General features: G+C 47.7%; 1 protein-coding gene and 1 pseudogene across 1 annotated transcript; one reads left to right on the top strand and one right to left on the bottom strand.

Annotated features, from left to right (window-relative positions):
- Positions 1-6: 6 nt before the first annotated feature.
- On the bottom strand, positions 7-22,286 carry ZBTB41 (zinc finger and BTB domain containing 41; the record flags this gene model as incomplete). The annotated part of the gene is made up of 10 exons (XM_006904456.2): positions 7-677; positions 1,924-2,012; positions 3,299-3,404; positions 4,806-4,912; positions 6,256-6,351; positions 10,129-10,258; positions 13,759-13,906; positions 14,664-14,733; positions 15,449-15,656; positions 21,380-22,286. Coding segments are annotated over 10 exons (2,517 nt in total), but the record flags the coding sequence as incomplete, so codon positions are not given.
- On the top strand, positions 20,262-20,383 carry LOC112477541 (annotated as a pseudogene).

Here is a 22,286-nt window from a genome sequence, read left to right as displayed (position 1 = left end):
CCTGCGGGCCGCGGGGCTTGCTCAGGACCGGTGCTCGTCGCCCGAGGCGCTGGGCACCGCAGCCGCGTCGTCGAGGCCCAGCAGCGTCCCCAGGTAAGACTGCTCGCCCGGGTCCAGCATCTGCTCGGGCCGCACCGGGTGGACTATGTTTGCGGGCTGAGGCGTCAGGGTGTATTTTTCCAGAAAAGCCAAGTCGGCCGCTCGGGGGTACTCAGCGGACGGTGGCTGGGGCGACAAGATCTCGTGAGAAGGTGGCGGGAGGGTGGTCGTGTGACGCACCAGGTCACTCTGGGAGTCGGGCATCTGAACGGGCACCAGCGTGACGGGCACGCACACCTCGGCGGACACGTTCTGTAGCATCGTCTTGGCTCCCGACGGATAGGCTTTGGGCCGGTCCAGGTACTGTTTCGTGTCTGCTTGAAAGAGTTTGTCATCGGACGAGTACTCTACGGGCAAGGCCACCAGTTTTTCCTCGGAAGTGCTCAGAGGGTCGTCGGGAGATTTTATGCCGTGGACGTGGTCGGTGTGGTACTTGAGCTTGTCCTTGCGCTTAAACGTCGCATTACAGTGCTGGCAGTTGAAAGGCCGGGCATCGGAATGAATCACCAGGTGTTTTGTTAAGGTCTTCTTAATTCTAAAAGACTGATTGCAGATTTGACACTTGTATGGTTTTTCACCTGCACGAACAAAAATGAAATTAGGCATAAAATGCACTCGCTTGGCAAGACAAGGGTCTGAAGGAACAAATTCTGAACACTCGCGAAATGTCAGGAAAGCAGCAATAGTAGCGTGTGCTATCAGAAAACAATAAGCTGGTCCAGACAAGGGCCCCCAGCGTGAAAGGATCCGGGGTGAATTCTGGCCCCACAGCTCGCTAGCCACCCTGAGTAGGCCACCCGGCCTCTGAGCATCGTTTGTCACCTGTAACCAGGAGTGACGACGGTGCTGCCCTCAAGGACCCGGTGACTGACCGAGCGGGAACACGGAGCAAGTGCTCACGCTGCCCTGGCACACGGGCCTGATCACCTCGGCTGCTGTCACCACGGCCGGCTTTGATTCCCGCTGCAGCCTCGCCCTACGTACCCCACAAATTAGGGCTTTTTCCCTTGGAGGGAGGCGTAACTTTGTTTATAACAGCACCGCTGCATCAGCGACACATCCTTTACTGCAAGTCTTTGCTACTGAAATGGCCCAAATCTAGTTATTTCTCATTTTGATATTTATAAAACCAATTAGTTTTCTCTTCCAGAAGAGCAGCTTGACAAAATCCAGGCTAAATTTACAACAAAGCAGCCGAAGATGCATACGTGAGTTTCTTTCTTCAAAAGGAAAAAGGAAAGCTTTCAAAATGAATTGGTCCAACAAGGACTATGACGACACATAGAAAAGAACCCGACATAGTCTCAACTTCCAAATACGGGAGCATCACCAAGCGGGGAGAAAACATGCAGAAAAGGGCGATGCTGGCAGGCAGCCGAGATGACTCGCTCTGTGGAAACTGCCCCTCACGACGACGGACAGTGGGAAAAGGACACTCTGACTGGAGCCTCGGCGAGCAAGACGACGGGTCCTATTTGAATTCCTCTTTTCAAAGAAAATAAAGGTCTTCGCGGAGTTTCACAGATAGAGAGGAACCACAAACCACCAGGAAAGAGGAAGATGAAAGCTAAAAGTTGAATGAACCCTCAATGGAAAACGTTTCCCCCAAACGGTACAAAATGATATTCGAAAGTGTAGAAGCTCACGGAACAGAGAACAGAAGACCAGACTATTGCTCATTGCGACAGCAACTTTCCCTTAACGAGTAAAAATCTTAATTGGGGAAAAAACAAAACAATTTAACCAAGAACATAGTTCGAATGTCCATATTTCACTGCTGAAAAATTACGCAAAAATACATATAAACTACTCATTACGTTTTACCTGAATGTGTCCGAAAATGCATTTCGAGACTTGACTTGCCTTTAAAAATCTTCTTACAAACATCACATTGATGAAAGGTTGCTTTATACCTAAAAAAACAAAAGGTTTGAGTTTTTCAGCGAAGTTTTAATAAATAACATACCACAAATCAAAGTATAATGACTGACGTCTCAGGAAAAGCACCTGTGAGACTGAATGGAAGAAATACCATTTTACTTGAAAGAATCAGGACAAACTATAGTTACAGACCCGAGTATCTGGCAGATAGTTTCTCAAAAATTACATGAAGGGAGCCTGTCACTTCTAAGGGGAAAAAAAAACCTGACACTATTTGTCATCGATGATAAATTTGAGCTTTTAAGCTCACGTGAGAATTCTGGAAGGCTTGCATCTGCCCCTGTGATCCTGACCGTGTCTCGACAGGCCCTTCCAGATCGGCTGGTCCCGCCCTGTGCAATACGCTACCATCCGACAGACCTGCAGAGCTCAGTGAAGCCGCACCTTCCAAATGGCCAATGAGTGACGCTTCGGTTTCATGCGGAGGTGAAGTGCCCGTCCATGGGACAAGACAGACCGAGACACTGAACGTGACGGAAAACGTCATTAACCTTGTTTCGGAGGCCACCTTCCGCTGCCCTTCAGAACCTACCACCAGTTTAATTTAGTGTCGCAGTAAAGAACAACCCCCACGATTTACCTACACATCTGAGTGAGGCTAGATTTTCTTCATTTACTTCGACCAAAATAACACATGACAGCAGGTGTGGCTATCCGGCTATTAGGCCATTCAAGAGATTTACAAAAATGCAAAACAATGCCACTCTTTCAATAGTGTTTTGGTTTGTTTTGTAGCTATTTTTCACAAAACTGCTCTTCACGCTAGCATGTGATGAGCGTATTATTCTAAACAAGGAAGTAAGTAGTTAAGTTTTTTTCTCATTTTAATTTTTAATGACATAATTTAAACAACAATGTAATTTTCATACCGCAAGTGATATACACAAAAGCTCCTAAAGTACTGAATAATCTTTAGGGGTATAAAGGGGTTGAGAAAAAGCTACAGGATTCCTGGACTGAGTGAGTCGGCAATTCTGTGCCCCCAGGCCTACCCACGTCGAGGCTCTTACACCCCGTCTACGTGACGCCGTGTGTTCCCGTGTCCCCGAGCTTAGCAGCGTCCCCGGCGTGTAGTGAACACCGGAGCGCAGTGAGCACCACGCACGCGTCGATTCGGGGAGGGCCCCACTGAACGGAATCGCCTTGCTGGATCCCTTGAGGCCCCCGAGACCCTGTCCCCAGACCGCGAGGCACGGCGTCCCCTGCGGCCTGGGCTTGTGCTCCGCGGTGACGATGACGCGCTCACTTTCCCACTTACTTCTGCCACACTTTCTCCCCCAGGTGCACGCTTCTGTAGTGGACGGTCAGGTGATCCCTGCGGCCGAAACACTTCCCACATTCTTCACACTGATGAGCCTTTTCACCTTAAAGACGCAAACATTTTGATGAGACTATGCATTTCGGTTCCCGCCCACCTCGGAAGCAAATGCTTGAACAAGAACATGACGTGAAACATGGCAGGAAAGCAAAGCCGCCTCTGCTCTGGGCTCCCTGCTTTATACTCCTCGCTCAAACACCTCTCCTCTGCGCATCTCCGCTTCTCCCCAAAGCCACCTCGGGAGGCTTTGCTTCAGAGTTCGCATCTTACCTTCCAACGTGACAGAGCGAAATACATGCCATCACCTCAAAACCCACGTAAGTCTAGATGTCCAACACCTCAAATGATGCACAGCGAATCGTGGTGAGGCTGTCTTACTGTTTATAGAAAGGGCCTGAACATTTTCAGATGTCTGTACTTTACTTTTAAAAGACTTTTCAACTGTGGGGACTGCTTACATTTGTAATGAGCCAAAATTCGAATATAAAGGGAAATTCTAGGTTAGTCCAATTCGTCATCTCTGTTCTTATTTATCCAGGTACAAAGATTTGGTCTCTAAAAAAATCACTTTCTTAACGCCAGCGTGCAATTAAACCACGTGGCCTCTAGAATAAGGAACTTAGAATTCTCCACCTGAAAAATGAACACGTATGATTCCAGTGAAAAAGTCGTAAGACCTTAAACATCTCTTTAAAATGGTAACAGCAACTCAACCCACCTCACTGAGATCATTTAAAATGATCCCTATCCGCTGCATACTTTGCATCTAAATCGTGTTTATAGTAATAATAATAACCACACGTCCTACTGTGCTCACACGGCTGGTGCCAAGCACTTCCTGAGCATCAGTCTGAGACGACAATACGAAAGAAGTCCCCAGAATATACGAGTTATCAATACAGCATAAAGATCTGAAACTGACCAGGATTGTAAGGTAATCTTTTCTAGAGTTTCTCAAATCACTGTGACATAAACTTTAACATCCAGTTACAATCATTTCTCTTCAAATATCTAAGTTTTGCTAACTTCTTTCAAATCCAATCAAAATGATCAATATTATCTTGGCTTCTCCCTTTAGGGAGGTGCCGGGAGAAATTCCTGCACACATCCTCAATAATATGCAAGATGCAAATTCTGAAAATTAAAATAATTGCTAATTTTGAGAATTAAAACAATTTAAAAATATAGTTTGTAGTCATAAAGGGCAACCGAATGCTTAAAATTACAGTGAACAAAACCATGTCATAAACTTAAGCCCCTTTCAGATGCCTTTTTAAAAATGTTTGTAGAATCAGCATTACAAAGGGGTGACCGCCATATGCCAAATTATCAAAATTATAGCCAACATAAATATGATGTGGTGTGGTGTGTCCTTTTCAGGTGCTTTCTTTTTAAAAAAAAAAAAATGGAATTTTGGAAACATTCTTATGTACGAAACACGCCTTACCTGAATGTATCTTTTTGTGCTTCGTGAGGTGGTCGTGACGGATAAACGTTTTCCCACATTCATCGCATTCGTATCTTTTATCGTCATGATGCACTCGTAGGTGAAGCCTATAAAGAAAGACCATTGCAGAACACTGAAAATCGCGACACGGAAGGAAAAAACTTAACCACGAATAACGAAAACTGGGCTGTTCGCTCGACCGGCCTCATTCGTTCTGGGCGCCAGGGCTGTGACCCTCCGAGGCCTCCGGCTCTCACTGCCTGTCCCCAGCTCCGACTCGCCTTGTTCACAAGAGCGCTTCACGTCCGCACACGCCACACCCATGGACGACACTGACCTTCGGACCCTGAATCCTCCTTACTGAACCGACCAAGCGTCTGTGGTCAGGTCCACCTGACCAGGGGCGTCTCCGAAGTCAAAGGTAGGAATGAACCCGGAAGGGATCGTAACCAGGCAAACGGGTAAGTGCACGAGTGACGCGCGTACGACGGTGGCAGCCGACACAGTGACCGATGAAGGCCGAATCCTTCGGGCCAACCGATGCCGCTTATAAACTGATAGCTGGGAATCTGGTAACTTTGTAAGTAATCAACTTTCTGACAATCCCATTTCACTTACACTAACCAAACAAAATATGGCTCGTTTTTTGTTACCCAGGAACGGATTATAAAAGGTTTAAACTATTAAAATTAATTTAACTTGAATTGTTTCTATGCCCACAGCCCTCCCTCTGTGTAAACCTTTCAAGGTGCCCGAACAGGTGTTGATTCTACATCTAAACTGGTAACCAAGAAGACCACGTGCAAAAGGGAAACGTCCTGTTTAAACTGAAAAAGAGGTAAAAACCAATGAAAGGGTAGAGAGCGAAACCTTAAGAGTGACATTCTTAAGAGCATCGATAAAAAGTAAAATTGTACAGTTATGTCACAGTAGATCGTCACCTGTTATTCATTCAGGAAGAAAACAACTTTTCAGAAATTGCAAATGTGGTCAGGGATTCAGGAATAATAATAATTAAATCAATTTCAAATAATGAACAGAAGACTTTCTAAAACTGAGAATCCCGGAGTTTTTGACTTTGCCATATTTTTATACCAAACTATTTTTTGATAAGAGTGAAGAAACACATTAATTTTGGAACGCCAGAGTTATAATGAATTCCGATTCAAAGTAAAGTAATGAAATACTTTTTATAGGATGACAGTTGAGACAGTAGAGCACTTGGCAAACCTGGTGATGAGAAAATATTTAATATTTTATACCACAGAATGAAGATGATGTTAATGGTTATAATGCGGGGGGACAGTCTATAGTTTTTTGTACCACTTTGCTGATCGTAAGTGCTAAGAAATGTCTTCATTCAACAAACAAAGGGCTGATAAGAGAATAGAATCAAAATGGAGATATAATTTTATGTTACTTAACATAAGGCAAACGTGGCTTGACTCACCTGTATGAGCTTCCGTGACGAAAGCTTTGCCCACAAATACTACAAAGATGAGGCTTCTCTCCGCTGTGGATTCTCAAGTGTTCTTTCAAAGTAGTTCTATGTTAAAAACACATACGTTTAAACTAAAGATTTTTTAATGCCAATGTATATATTAAACACGGTTTCCCAAAGAGCCCACGACAAAGGTGTCCAAGCTAACAGTCATTGTGACCATTCTCCCCGCTGCTCCGAGGACAGTCTCACTCACCAACATGCTCGTTTTGTATTGTCCCTTAAAAAAATGAAATGAAATGAAAATTTTTAACTTTGGCTTCCTTGGCTACTGGTTTGCTCGAAGGTTCAACTCTCTAGTTTAAGCAGACTTCCAAGAAGTACAGATAAAAAACATTCGACTGTCACTACTGAATTAGGTAACAGTGACGTGGATTTTGACGGGGCGAGTACAGGATACAGGGAATCCAGCCTCTCCGTCCTGAGCCTTTCGAACACGTCCTCAATACTCGGTAAAAGAATGCTCCACGGTACAGGGGACGTTACAGGCACCTGGAACCTCCAGAGGCCGCTGTGAAAATGGGCGACCGTGGAGGGCACAACTACTGCTACTCCTGACCCTCCCGGAGGGGCCTCTGGTGACCACTGCTGGTCCAAAGACATCACGAGCATGGCCACGAGCTCCAACGCTCAGAGACCCCCCACACTGGTGCAGGGCCGACAAGGCTCTTTATGGGGAAAGGCAGTACCACGACCTTTGCAGGCTCACTAGTAACTTCCTCGCCGGGAGCCAGGAGCCAGGAGCCAGGAGCCAGTCAACCCCAGTGCCCAGGGAGCTGCAGTGAAGGCAGCTCTCGGCCAGCAGATGGCGCTCCCCTACAAGGCCACCGGCACCGCACAGGCGAGTCTGCGGGCACCCCCAGCTTTGTGGGAAACAGTCCCCAAACTATTCCTAGACCCCAACCTGCTAAGGGACGGAAAGCAAAAGGATGGAAAGGTTGTTGTGGTTTTGGTTTGTTTGCTTTCTGTTTTTACAAAAAGATCTTTAAGGATAAACGAGAGTTTATGATACATAAAATAACCTTTGTAATTTATCGATCTGTAAATACAAATTTCCACATAAATATAGCATACTGGTTTTCCTCTTCTGCACCATATCCATCTGTTATTTTAGGAAGGTGGCATTCTGACTTTTTAAATTATGAAACGTTAACACAGGGGAGCATGACACGTACGCACTCTGCTTAGAGAACAGCAACGAACACCTGCAGAACGCTACTCTCCCCGGCCCTCCTCCGCCCCCGCCCCCGGAAATCCCCGCTCCCGGGGCACGCTCCCTCCGGGTCGTTCTGCCACCCAGCCAGTGCATGTCACTACGACGCTTGGCGTATGTTCTCGCGAGCCTGAGTAGCAAGCAATAACCTAACGATGCCGCCACTTTTAGGTAAAGGGCCCACGAGGTAACGTGAACAGGGTCTGGACCGAAGTCTGGCGGCGGTGTCCCGGCCGTCAGCAGGTCGGCGGTAAAGTCACAGAGAAGCCGTGGGAAACGGGGTTCGTCCCCGTCGGAGCCGCTGACAGGCTGGGGTGGACCAGGTACTGAAGTCCGGCAGAAATGTGAGCCAAAGAGCGGGCTGCTCTATGGATCCTGCTTCCGAGCGTTTCATGACCCGCCTCCAATTCTCATGGCTACGTCAGAACAGAACGTTTCTATGACATCAAACGGATGTGCTCAGTCAGAGCAAACAGCCGGGCACGAGGGTGACAGCTGGAAGCTGGCCGGCAGCATCGGGGCGGCGGGCGGGCGGGAATCTGGGTCAGGAGGGGACACGGGGAGCTGCCGTTCCGTGGGTGTCGAGTTTCCGTTGTGCGAGACGAGCAGGTTAGAGACGTGGATGGCACGTCCCTGTAATGAACGGCAGGGGATTGTGCAACCGCACGCTTGTCACGTTAAACGTTTTTACTACAGTTAAAAAAAAAAAAAACCCGAACGTGTTTGGGGTGCACCCTCTCTGCACTGTCTCCTAGTTAAAGGGGAAACGTGCCAGCAGGGACCGGAGCAGTGACAACCCTCGACGTGTCACAGGTCACTACCGCGGGGCACGGACTGGCCGTCACGCACGCGCGCTGCACATCGGACATCGCGGGGTCTCCAGCCCCCTCGTGCCGTGCCCCCCTCTGCCGCTTTCCCGTGTTAGCCCTCCTGCTCCCGGGAGCTTTCCCGTCGTCTTTAAGTTTAGTGCCTCGTTCTGGTGAAGCGCACCCTTCGGCTGCTGCAGGAGAAAGGGTACGTAAAAGGCTAATTTCCTGACGTCGTGAAAAATGTCTATTATCCTCAGACTTGACTGTTAGTTTGACTAAGAACAGAATTCTAGGTTGGAAATCAGTGTCTATCAGAATTTTGAAGGGACAACGGCATCATCTTACTTCTAGTGTTGCCGTTTAAAATCCCAGGAATCCTAATTTCTCATTCAGTGTATGTGACTTTTTCCCTAGGAAAAAAACAGAAGTATACAGAAGCTTCTGTTTGCCGCCCCTCGCCCCCTGTTCTAAAATGTCACGGCGACGTGCCTTGTCACGATGTGTTCATTGCCGCGTGCTGTCCCAGGCGTCTGATGGACCCTGTCTGTGTGTGGACTTGCGTCCTTCCGTCTGGGGAAATCATCCTGAATTATTTCGATGGTAACGTTCCCCCCGGCGTTTCCTCTGTTCGTTCTCTCTGGACCTCGCACCTCGCCCTCTGACGCGCTGATCTTTATTTCCCGGGTCTGTATCTTTTGCTCCGCATTTTGGGAGAATTCGTCATCTCCGCCCTCCCACCCTCTGCTCGGTCCGTCGGCGCTGGGCGTCTGGGATCTCTGGGTTATGGTCAGCGCCTCTTTTATAGGACGTCCTGTTCCTGTTTAATGAATTCTACATCTTTAACTGGGGATAGTAAGAATCATTGACTTCTTTTCCTTGCATGATGTTTCGGGTTTCGTTTTTTTGTTGTTTTTGTTTTATCTGTTTGTGTTGGACTCTGTCTTCCGTTAAAGGTTTTCCCCTTGTGTGTTATAATTCTTCAGTATCTGTTCATGATTATTTGTGTCAGGCTGACAACTGGGTGGGAAGGGCAGAGCGTGGCTGGGCTTTGATGGCGAGGTGGCCTGGGTGTGCTACTTGGTAGGGAATATATTTGCCTTCAGGTTGCTTAGATGTTCAGGGAGTTGTTTTCTAATCTGTTAGCCGGAGGATAAAGTCTAAGAGTCAAGATGTCAGCAGGGATAAGGGCCAGGCTCGCTGCTTCCGCATACTCGGTCCGGCAACGCCGCTGGCTGCTCTGGTCCAGGCATCCGCCAAGGTGGGGGAGGGGAGGGGCCGGCAGCAACGGCCTGATGGGCACGGGAGAGAATGCAACGGTCCCACTCCTGAAGCCATTGTCCTCTGCGGCTCCTGCCCCTGCCCTCCACCCTGGCTCCGGAGGGACAGCACTGCCAGCTCCGTACTCGTGGCGGACTCTGCGACACGAACGAGGTTCGGTTCTGGATCTCTCTGCTGCCACTCCTGGGCTTGTTTTTCTCCGACCTGCTAACTCAGGTACCGCGGCCCGTCAGCGCTCCAGCTCCCACACCCGTGCTGTGCTTCTCGCCTTCCCACTCGCCTTGTCTTTGTAGCTTAGTGTCTTTAAAATGAACACGTGAATGATTTAATGTATTTTCAGTGGGATTTCGGAAAGAGACAACATGGTATCAGTTACACTCGGCATCCACACCTGTCAATCCTGACCCCATATCCTCTGCTGGAGCATTTTAAGTAACTTCTTCTATCTTTAAATTTCAAATCAAAACGTTATTTCTACACGACAGTACCGGGATTTTTCTGGGTGTGTGGACAGCCCCTCACCTCTCCCGTACAGATTTTCCACAGATGAAGCACGTCCACTTCCTCTTCCCACCGTGGGTGCATTCTATGTGGCGTTTCAAATTCCCGGTGTCGTTAAACTGGCGACCACAGATGTCACATGGAAAAGGACCTAAAAAGGAGAAAAGAGTGTGCACTTAAAGTCGAAGGTTAAGCTTAACAGGGAGTGTGAGATCGCGAAGTGGCGGGTCGCCCGGGGACCTCCTCCCAGCCGCTGGCTGAAGTCGGGGGCGGAGTCACGGGCCTGAGACCCGACGCGGACGGGGTGACGCTGTCGCCAGGTGGAAGGTTACAGCTGAGTTCGACTGCGGGACACCCAGCTGGGGTCAGAGCCTTGCTCGTTGTTGGGGGGCAAAGCCCTGCACATTTGGTGACCAGACGTCTCAGAAACGACGTGCTCTGTGTAGCAAAGGAACCTCACAGAGAGGACAGACGCGGAACCACTGGGTTTTCCGTGCACAGGAGGCTGAACTTACGGTGTGTTAGAAATGCACGCCTACTTCACTAGTGCACATATAATAACGCGCGCCGTTGTTTTTAGTTCTCTCTCCCTTCCTAGACTGTTTACTACGGGAAAGGAGACTTTGTCTCCTTTCATCTCTGTCTCCTTCGAGCTGAGCATAAGGCCTGGCATCTGACATAATAAATGCGGATAAACCAGTGAGTGAACAAACTGAGATGCTCAGTCCCCATTCCGAAATCGGACTGGACCCAAGCAGACAATGCGACAAGAGAAATTCCTGGGAGGGGAAAGGAAGGAGACACTCTGGAAGGACAGACGGGACTTAGGAGAGCCCATGGTTTGGAAACGCGCTGTTCAGGGAAGCCGTATACTTGGACGAGGATGTCTCGGAATGTGGAAACGTAAACCAGAACAGGCATTCTTCATGAAAAACCGATGACGACAGCACAGCGCCAAGAAACGGCCTGGGGACACACCTGGAAATCTGAAACGTGTCCCCACGCACCACAGCTCGGGGCCGCGTCACTGGGAAGGACTCCTGACGTGCTCCCCGCGTCAGAAATGAGACGGCCTCGGGGTGCGCACTGCGTCAGCGCCCGGACCACGCTCTCGTGCGAGCGCGCGACCCTGCATCTTCCACGGGATCCGCCTCCCATTCGGTTATTAACTCATCCAGCGAGTATTTATTTATCGGCTCTTAACGCATTGCTGGCGCTGTGGCGCTCAAGGCTATGAAAAATCCCCCCGCCTCCTCCCACACCTCCCTTGCCCCCAAAAAGGCTCCCAGAAGTTGGGAAAGGGAGCGTCAGCACTTCGCACAGATGAAGGTCAGGAGATGAGGCAAGGACGGTGCCGCGGCGGGCAGCTGATGGGACGTGTGGCAGGTGAGGGCCACAGTCTGCGGGGAGGCGGTGTGCCTGGGCATGACCACCGACCCCTGCAGGCTCCGCGGGGGGGACAAAGGGACATTCTCGCTCCCCGCCACTCACTCTCCGGAGCAAAGGCCAGCTACATTTCCCTTCCCACCGCGGACACCCAGTCGGGCAGCGAAGCCTCCTTGAACGTCCACGTGTGCCCGTGAGCTGGGAGCTCAAACCGAAGCGATTTCCATGCCAACTCTCCAGACAGGACAGGACTAGATGTCACTTCTAAAGCCAGACCGTAACTTCGACATTGATCAACTGACATGTACTGAGACTTCTCTTCCCCTAACTGTTCAGACTGCATTTCTTAGCTCGCTCTCTGATCGCGGACGACGTCACCCCGACACAAGTGGCGTGAGCCGGACACAGGCTGGCCTGACCGGGAATGCTCAGGTATGCGCAGCTGCACCGCCAGCGTCGGCGTCTCCTGGGAACTTGTTAGAAACGCAAATCCGTGGGCCTCGCCCCAGACCGGAATCGATTACGAACGTGTACGGGGTGGTTCAGGGAACAGAGGGACCCGGATGGGGTCTAAGGAAGCTGCACAGATTTACACATACATGTAACATACATGTGATACGCACACATGTATATAACATACTCAAAGCAATGTTCTATTTGGTATGTTTTTTTCATAAATAACGGTGGCCAAAAATGCAAAGCTACTGTATTAATTCACAAATCATGTTTCCCAAAAGTTTGGAAATGTTAACTGGATACTAGGAATGGACTGTGTCACGCTACACCTACTGAACTCGTCTAGTGAACGTCAATCAACGCTCACTAAAGAGGATGCAAATGAACCACTTCTCCGATATCTGAGTGGGCCTGGCACTACGACGTGATGATTCGTTTACTGGTCTGACGGCCCACCGGACTGTGATTTCATCTGGCACTTCGTCTAGCAGGGGCAGTGTCCCCAGACGCTGACAGAGCTGATCATGTAGTTACCAGCTGTTCGATAAATATTCCAACACTTAAAAAATTTCTAAATTTTTTAGAAACTAAAATTGTATCTTAGACTTTCCGCTCAATGTCTTGGAATGCCTATTTATTTACTAAACGACGTGTTTAATAAAAGTTGAAACGGAAAAAGGAAGTGGCAACAAAAAGAGGTAACCTATGGTTTTCATGTCAAGAGCAGCTCACCAATTCCCCAACGGAAGCTGTTTTTCTTGGAACTAATGTCTAAAGAAATTTCTCACCTGCAGCGTGGAATCATGAACATGCCCCCGACTCTGTTCTTACAGGATTTTGTGTGATAATAATAACATGTAACAAACACGTATAATAGTAACGGTAAAACCCGTTTCCATGTGATGGCTTCTCAGAAGTGGCGAGATGAAATACCACGACAGGACGACCTACTAAATTCAGAGGTTCAGGCAAAATAGAAAAGTAATCTAGCACACGCTAGTCTTATACACTAGACTCGCAGACTAAGTATTTCTTATTACACGATGGAGCCTTGCGAGCCTCGAAGACAACTATCCTATCTCCCTTCCCAGACAAAATATTTCAAGGAACTTCAAAAGTTTCTTCCATGAAATGATTTTAAGACCCTACGTCACCAAAACTGCCCACCTCTAGAATGTCTATTTGTCACTATCCACCTTGAAGGTTTCCAGAAATGGATGCAATATTCCAGATCGATTTAGGATCGGTGAGACGATTACCCCCTAACAACACGTCTTTATTAACATAGTCCAAAACGACATTGGTTTTTGTCGGTTATATGACGTTGTTGGTTCAGATTATGCCGCAAGAGCCTCTGCTGTTTGGCCCATTTGCAAAATGACGAGTTTGGTTCGGCACCATTTTTTACTCCCCGGTGACTAAACGTCAGATCGTCCCCACATTCACTTGTATTTATTCCTAACCAAACTTAATGGAACCCGTTTTAACCTTTCGCACAGCAGAGTTGTCTTTTTCCATTTATATTTAACTGTCATAAGTGTCCCCAACTGCATCGCCATCGAGAGCACGAGCCTCCACCTTGGTTGTAAGCATTAGGGAGAGAACTCACCAAATATAACACTCAATTCCAAATACGCTAAGTTTATCACTCCTTGAAAAATGAGTTTCTTCCCAAAATCAAAATGCTACATCCCAAGCGCCCACAAACCTCTCTGATCATCAGCTGCGGTTTACGACCACACACACGTCTGCCCCCCCCGAAATCAGACACAGACCAACAGAAGCAACCGCGAAGGCCTCTTCGCTTACCCAGGTGGAACTTTTCTTGATGCTTTAAGCGTGCGAATCGCGACTTGAAGTGCTCTTCACAATAGGTGCACTTAAAAGGTTTGTCTTGCGAGTGCAAAATCATGTGCTCCTCCAGGTGTGGTCTTCGGGTAAAAGACTTCTTGCAAATCTAAAAGAAAATGCACACGAAAACACGTACGGAAACCTGAAATTACAGACTGAAATCCAGAGCTCAGGATGAGAGAGGAGCCCACAGACTCAAGCAGCGAAAAAGGATGGGGCTGAGCGAGGCTTCCGGTTCCTGCCTCGGCTTCTTGGAGCCTCACGGCCACAAGGAAACTCGTGTGGCCCCATGAAGGGACCAAAGTGAGACTCGGGGCCCCCAGCCAACCGTCCCGGCTGAGCGCCAAGCGGCCGGCCGTGGCAGTGAGCCACGCTGGGAGTGTCCTCAGACCGTCAGACCAGACCATCCACAGGCTGACAACACCTGAGCAACTTCGACAGAAACCACGTGGAACGGAAGAATTACCTAGCAAAGCCCTGGCCCAAGCTGAGGTCGCTGACTCACAAACGCCGATACAACAAAACGATTGTTTGAGGCCACAGGTCTTGCGGTGGTTTGTTAGTTACATAGCCACAGATAACCAGAAATGCAGGAGCAATTCTGCACTCTGCGGAAAAGTAACGTCACAGTCTCTGTACGCAACTCTACACCCCCGGCATGGTGATGACAGCAAAAATCAAAACCTCATCTAAAAATCAACCCATACCAGCCTTCCTTGACAAAAACATTAGAATAATATTGCATGAAAGAAAGATCTAAAAGTGAGCTCAGCTACGTTTATGTTACTGTAAAATCTAATTACTTTCCCAAAAGGCACCATTACATTTGGTTCGGTTTTCTACCGTGAATTAAAAGTTCTTACATCACATTTCCAACTTTCACTCTTAGTCTTCTTAATGGAAATAAATTCTTGGGCATTTTCAGGATGGAATCTGCAAGAGAAAAATAAAAAGGTTCTATCAGTTAACATTCCAGATCATCTGTCGACAGTGATTATGAGAAGCAGGCACTGGTTCCTCACGGAGACAGACACGTGTGAGTCCTCAGACAATACACATCGCGACATCGCGTTCACAAATGAATGTGCAGGCTAAAATTTATGCAGAAATAGTCAAAGAAAAGTCTAAACATATTTTAGATCCATTCAAGGACCCAGCTATTCACAGATAATCTTCAAGGTAACTCAATTTTCTTTCAGTCCAGATTTCAGTAAATTTAATTGCTTAGATTTAAATAGGCAAACTGTACTAAATAATTCTTTCTCTCACGAATTTTTATTTTATAAACAAAAGACAAACTTGAGCACGAGCAGTAAGTTTCCCAGGGTCCTAAAACCACATTTTTTGAAAAGATACTTGCCAAAACCCAACACACAAACAAACCAGGATAACCAAATGCTGCATCCTACATTTCCACAGTACAGATGGAGGATCTTGTTCCAACATCGAGGACTTCACGGCGACAGCACTAATAAAAAATGTGAACAAACTACCACTTCCGGCTGTGCTTAATAAATTTAGAGACTGCAGGATGCTAAGTGAAGACAGTGCTGGAGACGAGCTCGCTCGCCACAGGTGTTTTTGGCCTGCCACACGCTTCCGCTGGAAGGCACGGTGAGGCCCACGGAGGGAGCGAGGTGACACTTGCCTCTTAATGTGCTTGGCTAACGTCTTCTTGCTGGCGTGGAGCTTATCACAGCGAGGGCACCTGTGCTCCTTCTTAGGGACCTCTGTGTCAGCGCTGTGCTTCTTCCTGTGGACAGTCAGGTTAGACTTTGTGGAATAGCGCTGGTGACAGACATCACACTCAAAGGGCTTCTCACCTGTGTGCACACGTGTGTGGCTCTCATACTTCCCTACAAAAGCAGAGAAATTAAAATTAAATCCAGGGCATTTGCCACGTAGTGATTGAAATCTGACAGTAAGAGTGAGAGCTCGTGATTAACAGCCTGCTGTATATCCCCCACGCCACACACACACACACACACCCCTAGTCGAGTTTACCTGAATACATAACTTTGCTAAACCTCAGAGACTTACCGCTCTGAGCTTACTGCTTGAAATACACCTGTCCTCAAAAATGTGGGCCGCCACCTCCCTACCGTGTTCAAGGGATGCGGTCCAACCTGGACTTTACTGGGGGACAAGTGTTCTTGCGTGTCTCGAGGTGGAATCTGGGACTTCTCACAGGCATCGTAAATAACGAGTAGGTTTTATAAAACACGTTAAGCTACGTCACCGTTTAGCTCAGAGTTCTGCAAACCACAGGTCTTGAGTGTTCGTAAAATCAGTCCTCTGGGCTGTGACTGACGTGGGACAGAACGGAGTAGGACATGCCAGAGTACGTTCACACTGACTTCATGAAAGTTTTGCTTCGATGTACGTATGAACACATATTTGTTAAGATGTATATTACGTCAGGCATACGTGTGGGAAAACACAAGAAAAAACAAATCAAGAGTATATAGTCTGACTGTAAATACTAACTCGTAAGCGATTTTTGGAAATGGGGATCGACTGTATGTGTTTACCATAGACGCTCAAGACTGAGCGATAACTGGTCAACCCCGGATGCCTAAAGCTCTTGATTTTTATATCCAAGTGAACAGAACAGCAACTTAATAAAAATCTTAAAGTTCAAGAAAATTTTTCACCAAATCTTTTTTATTTTCTATGAAATGACTTTGCTGGAAAGATATCAAATTAACGATTAGTAGCATCCTCCCTTTATTTAAAGAAATTCTTCTTGCTTTCGAGTAAAAGTTAAGTTACGTGTAGTTGAACGGCATGACTATCGAAATGGCAGTGTAATTAAAAGTCGGAACCGCTTCGACTATTAAACTTCCATTTTCCCACAGACAGGTAGACTTAACATGACTTAACCGATAGCCAAGATTAAAAGGTAATAATTTAAAATAAATTCAGCAAAGTCCGATTAAAACACACGAGTTGGAAAAACGGATTATAACATTAAGAATCTCTAAAGTAAAATGGCTTTTTTTGTTGTTATTAGTTTGAGTTGGCGCACAGAGGCGTTGCAGGGTCTGAAGCTCCACGGAGCTGAGTCTCTGAACAATGGCAGACGCACAGCTTCCGAGGGAACGGGGGGACCTAAGAATCAGATACATCTCTAGGAGCGAGCGGGGAAAAAATGTTTACTCTCCAAAGAATTCCCATGTTCAAATCGATTGGTAGGGGGCTGTCTGTGATGGGTGCGGGGAGCGGGGGAGTGCTATTCAGCATAAACACACCCAACGGCTACATCTTCTTCTTTTTTTATGGGGTAGGAGAAATTCGATAACAATGTATAAATCAAAAGGTTCACTACGCACTCATGAAATAACGTTTCGATCAGAAAAAATAGTATCCCTTCAGAGACTACTAAACTAGGCCCAATCACTCCTAATCAACAACAGAAAGCATGTAATAGTAAGAAATTTCATCCACAGAATTTTTCTGAACTAAATCCCAATACGAATTGCGTCCCAAATCAGTAGACACACACTAAAGATATTTTTGTGTGAAAAACTTGACCTTGTGCTTAGGAATTTATTATTCCCCATACGAGTCATGCAAAATTATCATCATCAGATTTTGTATGCAGATCTTATAGAGAGAAACATCACCAAATTAGCTCATTATACATCTGATATTGCTAAATCTTAAATCAGATCTTGGATTTATTCATACGGTGACCCCTGAAATATACTTAACTAACATATTTAAGCTTAAAGCAGAAAACTGGGCCGCTGCTGTAACACCCCTCCGTTGAAAACCAAGTGGTCTTCAGGGTGGTCTCGTGAGCCATAATTTTTTAAAAAGCTACAGAACACTTTTTACTTCTAGGAGAGCTTATAAATTAATCCAAGGAAAGATTTCACTTCCCAGTAAGAACAATATAAAAAAATAAGTGAATCAAATCTTCCCTCGCCCCATCCATCATCTGCTCCCCATTTTTGCCTTCTCGCCACTAGGTTTTTGGTACAGGGGAGAAGCTCGGGGGACTCTTGTTTGTTTGCTTGAGAACGGGCTGGTGGCCCAAGGAAAAAATACAACTGGATAGGGAGCCTCCCTCCAAGCACCTATTAAATACTTCGGAACAGATGGAAGGTCCACAGTCACCGACCCACAGTGGCTGACTGCACACTGCGGAGCTGGCGGTTCCGGGCGACCCTCAGAGCTTCTCCATTCTCTCAGAAGCCCCCTCCCAGGCAGCGAAGTCAGAAGCTGACAGCGAAGCCCAACAGGCTTCTTACAAGTCCAAAGTCAAGTCAGGTACCTCGGTTCAATTAAACAAGAGCTTACTGAAGACTTAGTATTTGGCATTTCCTGGGGTATCGCAAAGGATGCTAACCCAAAGTAAGACACTGAACTTGAAGGCTCACAATCTAACTAATGATAAATAACCAAAACACCGAGGTGGACATTTTCAATCTTATGGCAGGCCTGTGGGTGATGTGAGGAGGGTTCCTGGAAAATGGCCCCTGGACTGGGGTTTTTTCTTGAAGATTTCTGACCAGAACGATCGAGGAGGACATTGAAGAAACACGTCTTCTCCTTCCACATGGTTTCATTCTACGTGGCGCCGCCCACGTGGCCCGCGTTCAGGGCAGCTGACTCTCCCGCCCGGCCCCCTCCCGCAGGCCCGCCCGACACCTCCTCGTCCTGGTCCAGGCCTGCGACATCCTTCCGGTCCCTTCCTCTCCTCTGTGACCTTTCCGCAACTGCGGTGGGCTGCCATTTCCTTGGTCGGCGCCTCTTCAGGGTCCCCTCACTTTCCGGGTGACATCTACACCCTTCCGCACAGCATGCAAAGCATTGGAAATGTGGTCTCTGGCTTCCGGCCAGCCCTTGCTTCTTGTCCGTTTCATGGCGCCTCCTTGCCCCCCTGGAAATCGCCCACCCGTGGCCATCTCAGAACACGACGTACACCCCAATGTCTCTGCACCTGCCGGGCCTTCCGCCTCGTAAACCCCTCCCTCTTCTTCAGGTCCCGCCTCACTTCTGCCTGCTCCGTGAACCCTCCCCTGATCCAGTCCGTCCTCCGTACTTATCCTGATAAGATTATCTTTATTGCAAATGTAACTGTGTGTTTACACGTACTCATTACATTCTCAGATTCTCGCGGACAGAGAGAACATGTCACTTCATGTTTGTTTAGCCGTATCTGGCGTATCAGAGACACTCAACTATACGAGGCTGAATAAGAACAGCTAGCGCTCCGTGGACGCCTGAATTTCACAAATCTTAAGTGATGCACGGGACTATTCCACGCGATCCTCACCGTAACCCGTGGGAGAAGGTACTATTAAACATCGCCTTGGCATCTCCCCACTCTGCCTATGGGGGGAAATAAGCACGAATGGCTAATTAACTTGCCCAAGATCTGGCTGCAAAAATGCAGGCAGTCAGACAGCCCACGCCCCGTGCTTTCTTAACGGGTATGAAGACATCTCAGCCGCCACCTTTAAGTACTGGGGAAAGGTATGCAGCCTCACTGAGGCTAAGCCACAGCAGGCTGAAAACAAGAGGGTATAAAGTCAAACACGTTCAGAAAATTGGGCTGGAAATAAGCCTACAACGGACCTATTCATTCCCACGTTATCCGGGCTGTCCTTGGTTTAAAAAGTTGCAAAATACCTTCCTCAGTATATAAGGACTCTAAGTTTGAGCAATCTTTCCCCAAATGTGTGCAAAGAACTCTAGTTTGTTGGCACATTAAAAGAAGTATCCCAAAAGTGTCCTGTGATAGAATTATTTGAGGGCATGGCAGGCTGAGTAGAGTTAACGAGTTTCTTTACTAGAGAACTGGACAGTTATTAGGATTGTGAATTATAGTAGATGGCTTTCCCAATCTTACCTGGACACAGAACCCCTCTCCCATAAAGCATCTCGCTGGCCTCATGTTCAACAGCATCGCTTGAGGTCTACGTGATGCCATTTGTCAGCTGGCCCCTTGCTCACTCATCTCAAGTCAAATTAGGTCAAGTTAAGGCAAACCCAGGAAGCATATGCTAAGGATACCAAGTCTAAGAAGCAGAATCTATTGGAAAAATGAAATGTTCTCAGGCATCTCAGTCAAAAAATGCCATCCTCTTTAATCCCGAGGGCTCGCCGACGGCTCTGCACGAGCATTTACCCGGCCTGCGTCTGAGAGGTTCGCCTGCACGCGATGCTCCTCCAACTGACTGAGATACTCAAGAAAAGTTGTCTCATTCATGTTTGTACAGAGCCTCCCAGCAAACGGAGTAGTAAATTATTAAACTAGATCGTCAAAAGCGTTCCGATTTGGAGTGAAAAATATTCAGAGGCACGACAAAAAGCAAACGGAGGTGACCTCTGTTAAGGCTATCATGGGTACGATCTCATTTTTGAGAGCAACTGATTTCCGATACCTCACAAAACCGATTTCCACCTATACCAACACCACAAGTGACTCGACACTGCAGTACACGTGAGGAGTCTCCGGCCACGCTGCCCTGAACGCGCCCGATCCCGTCTGCTCTCGAAAGCTAAGCAGGGTCGGGCCTGGTTAGTAGTATTTGGATGGGAGACCACCTAGGAAGACCAGGTGCTGTAGGCGTAAAAAAAAAAAAATAGAAAATAAGGGATTGCAAGCTGACAGGGTCCTTGCAATCTGTGAGGTCAACCAAGGATTGCCTCGCCTCAAAAAAAAAAAAAAAAACCACACACACATGAGGATACATCGAACTGAGTAAGCAATTTTCCAAGGTCAAACTGCAGTTAAAGGTCCCTTTATCATCACGTGTGGCAGGATATATTTCACGATTTCATAACTTTGATTCACGGGGAAAGAGCTTAATTGTTGCAATTTAAAAGTTCATGTGAGAGCAGATCATATATAAGACATCTCCAAAAGTCATTTTACCAGCAAAAATTAGATCTCTTGAAATCATATACTCGCTGACATGTTTTTAACTTGAGATGAAAGACCACATGTCCTACCCATACTTTTCTAATAGGAGAAAAGTTGATTTATTCATTATTATAATAATCAAAGAACACCTCCTAAAGTCTCCACCTACAAAGTTACATTAGTTTCATTCTCAACTACATAGTAGTCTAATCTGAAACATTTCCATTGTAATCTGAAACATCCCAATGGTAAACAGTACCAGACACTAGAAAAGTAACTATTTCTAACTCACATTACCACGTTCAAGGGCGAAGAGTATACAAATTATCCAACTGAATCTAATATAACCTAATTCAATTTCTTTGACCCCAAAATAGCACTTATCTGTTAGATTAAAATAGCATGTAAATCAAAGCTCTACATCCATAACCATCCATATGCTGGAATTTTTCGAAACGAATACATAAACTAATTATCTGTCACCTACTGTCGGGACGTGAGAAAGAGAAAAGCTAATACTTGAATTCATTCGTGAATCACAACGAATTTAAACCGACAGGCTAAAACACTGAAAATCAAATGTCCAGGCTAGTTAAGCATTCTTTTCAACATTCACTTCCGGAGTGTCGTTTTAAATGACCACCTGGACCGCGCCTGAAAACTCAAGTCCCTGGAGACAGAAAACGGGCTTCCTTTTCTTACCTATTCGGTCAAATGTCTTGTCACACTTGGGACACTGCAGGATTTTCTTGCTGCTGTTCTGCAGGACGACGGGGGTCAGGCCGCCGCGGAAGGGCCCCGCCGAGTCGCCGGCCTCGGCCTCGTCGCCCGCGTCGCGCGGCTCCTTGTCGCTCTGCTCCGCGGCGTCCGAGGACTCGTCCAGCTCGTCCTCCTCGGCGTTGTACTCGCTGCCCGCGTCCTCGGAGTCGATGCCCTCCGACTTCTCCTGCTCGAAACGCTCCTGGTTCAAACTGTCCGAGCCGTCGCCGCTGGCCTGATCCTCGTCGCTGGTGTCGTCGAACTTGACTGGGCACTTGCGATTCCTTTGTGACCTCCGCGTGGAAAAACTTCTCTCCAGCATTTTTAGCCCATGTTTCTTCCCCAGCAGGAGCGGCCGGTGCGTCTTCGCCAGGTGGTTCTCCAGGGACTTCTTGTAGCAGAAGTGCCGGCTGCAGAACCCGCACTGGTGCCGCGACACGAGTCCCCCCGCGGCCTCGGGCGGCGCCGCGCCCGTCAGCTCGGACTGCAGCGCCGCCGCGCTCTCGTTATTGAGCAGCTTGACCGCATCGATGATGTCCAGAAACTTGGCGGCCTCTAGAACCAGCGGGATTTCGTACTTGTACACGAAGAACTCCGACGTGTAGAGAAACTCGAGCAGGTGCTGGAACACGGAGTGCGGGACGTGGTCCAGGGTGACGACATCCGTGCCGGGGTTCTTGCTCAGGCACGCGTGGAAGTAGCTGCTGCCCACGGCCACCACCACTTTGTGCGCGCTGAACTCGCGGCCCTCGACGACGATCAGCAGGTCGCAGAAGGACGGCTGCTTCTGCCTGTCGTCGTTCAGGTACTTGAGCAGGTTCCTGTTGTACTGCAGGGAGCTCAGCAGCCG

This window comes from Pteropus alecto, unplaced genomic scaffold, assembly GCF_000325575.1.
Source record: "Pteropus alecto unplaced genomic scaffold, ASM32557v1 scaffold90, whole genome shotgun sequence".
In the NCBI taxonomy this organism is placed as follows: domain Eukaryota; kingdom Metazoa; phylum Chordata; class Mammalia; order Chiroptera; family Pteropodidae; genus Pteropus; species Pteropus alecto.
The sequence above is the reverse complement of the archived record's forward strand: the minus strand, read 5'-3'. Positions and strand labels throughout refer to the sequence as shown.